The sequence below is a fragment of the Penaeus monodon genome, chromosome 5 (assembly GCF_015228065.2).
Source record: "Penaeus monodon isolate SGIC_2016 chromosome 5, NSTDA_Pmon_1, whole genome shotgun sequence".
Taxonomy (NCBI): Eukaryota; Metazoa; Arthropoda; class Malacostraca; order Decapoda; family Penaeidae; genus Penaeus; species Penaeus monodon.
This window is the reverse complement of record NC_051390.1, coordinates 13,813,586-13,814,937: the sequence shown is the minus strand read 5'-3', so window position 1 is coordinate 13,814,937 and position 1,352 is coordinate 13,813,586. Positions and strand designations below refer to the sequence as shown.

Below are 1,352 nucleotides of genomic sequence, written 5' to 3'. Positions count from 1 at the left end.
CAGGGAGGTGGAGGCCGTGCATCTCAAGGTCAACCGAGGTCAGTCTGAGAGGACTGGGTTCACTCTCCCTCTCTCTCTTTTCTCGTTGCTTACTGGGCGAGCTTTACTACGTAAGTTGTTGTATTATATTACCGTTTTTATCTTACTTGTTTTTTATTTCATTGTTTTAAATTTACATGATCCTTTCGTTTGCCTCCCGCCTCTCTCTCTCTCTCTTCTTTCTCACTTTCTTTCCCCTTACCTACCTACCTGTCTCGTTAGCTATCTGTCTGTAAAAGTCTTTCTGTTTTTTTTCCTATCTGTGTGTCTACCTATTTTCCTACTTATCTATCTGCATGTCTCTCTGTCTCTCTGACTGTGTCTCTCTCTTCCTTTCTGCTGCCCCCCCCTCCTCGTACCCACGACCATCCCCGGCACTGCTCGTCCTCCTCCGCTCGCCTAACCCCCCCCCCTCCCCCAGGCGATACCCGCGACCACGGCGACTGGGGCCTGTGGGCGCGATGCTCCGCCGGCGGCACCCTCTGCGGCCTCCAGACCCGCGTCGAGCACGATGACGTCCTCAATGACGACGCCGGACTCTGTGATGTCATAGTGTTCTGCTGCGCGATCTAGGAAGCGAAGGAACGGACGAGCAGGAGAGGGAATGAAGGGCGAGGAATGTAGGGTGAAGGCAAGGGCGGCGAGGGAGCTGACGAAACAGGGAAACAATAAAATCCTTAAGGGAATAGGGAGAAGGAAAGGAATTTGTGACACCGAAGGGCGGAAGACGGCGGGAGGGAAAAGAGCGGACGGGTAGAAAGGTCAAACAAAAGAGGCGCAGGGATTCGCAAGATAAACTAAACAAAAATGAAAGAAAATAAAAAGGAACCAGAACCTACATTTCAATATTTTTTAGGAGAAATAAAATAAATTAATCGATTAATCATCCTCTTTTAATTTTCCATTTGAAAGTTGAAGATTATTTTGCTTTTATTGTTTTCAGCGATATTATCATATCTTTCACAAATAATAATGATACTGGCATCTTCATCCTCATCATCACTTCCATTTTTATCATCATCATCATCATAATCATCATTATTATTATCATTATTATTATTATCATCATTACTATTATTATCATCACCATTATTGTGTTTGTTGTTATTGTTACTATTTTTATTGATTTTATTATTACGATTATCATTATCAGTAATAATAATAATATTATCATTATCATTATAATTTTTATCATTATCATCATTATTATTATTATTATTATTATTATTATTATTATTATAATTATCATCATTATTATCATCATCATCATTATCATTGTTATTTTTGTTGGTTTTATTATTGCTGTTATTGCC

General features: G+C 40.3%; 1 protein-coding gene across 1 annotated transcript in view; it reads left to right on the top strand.

Annotated features, from left to right (window-relative positions):
* The window catches only part of LOC119573000 (vitelline membrane outer layer protein 1 homolog), a 6,590-nt gene extending 5,667 nt beyond the window's left edge, over positions 1-923 (top strand). The window contains exons 5-6 of the mRNA XM_037919985.1: positions 1-38; positions 461-923. The exon at positions 1-38 is cut by the window's left edge and continues 38 nt beyond it. Coding sequence (XP_037775913.1) covers positions 1-38; positions 461-612 — 190 coding nt within the window. The 3' untranslated portion in view covers positions 613-923. The remainder of the gene's footprint in view (positions 39-460) is intronic.
* Positions 924-1,352: the final 429 nt, after the last annotated feature.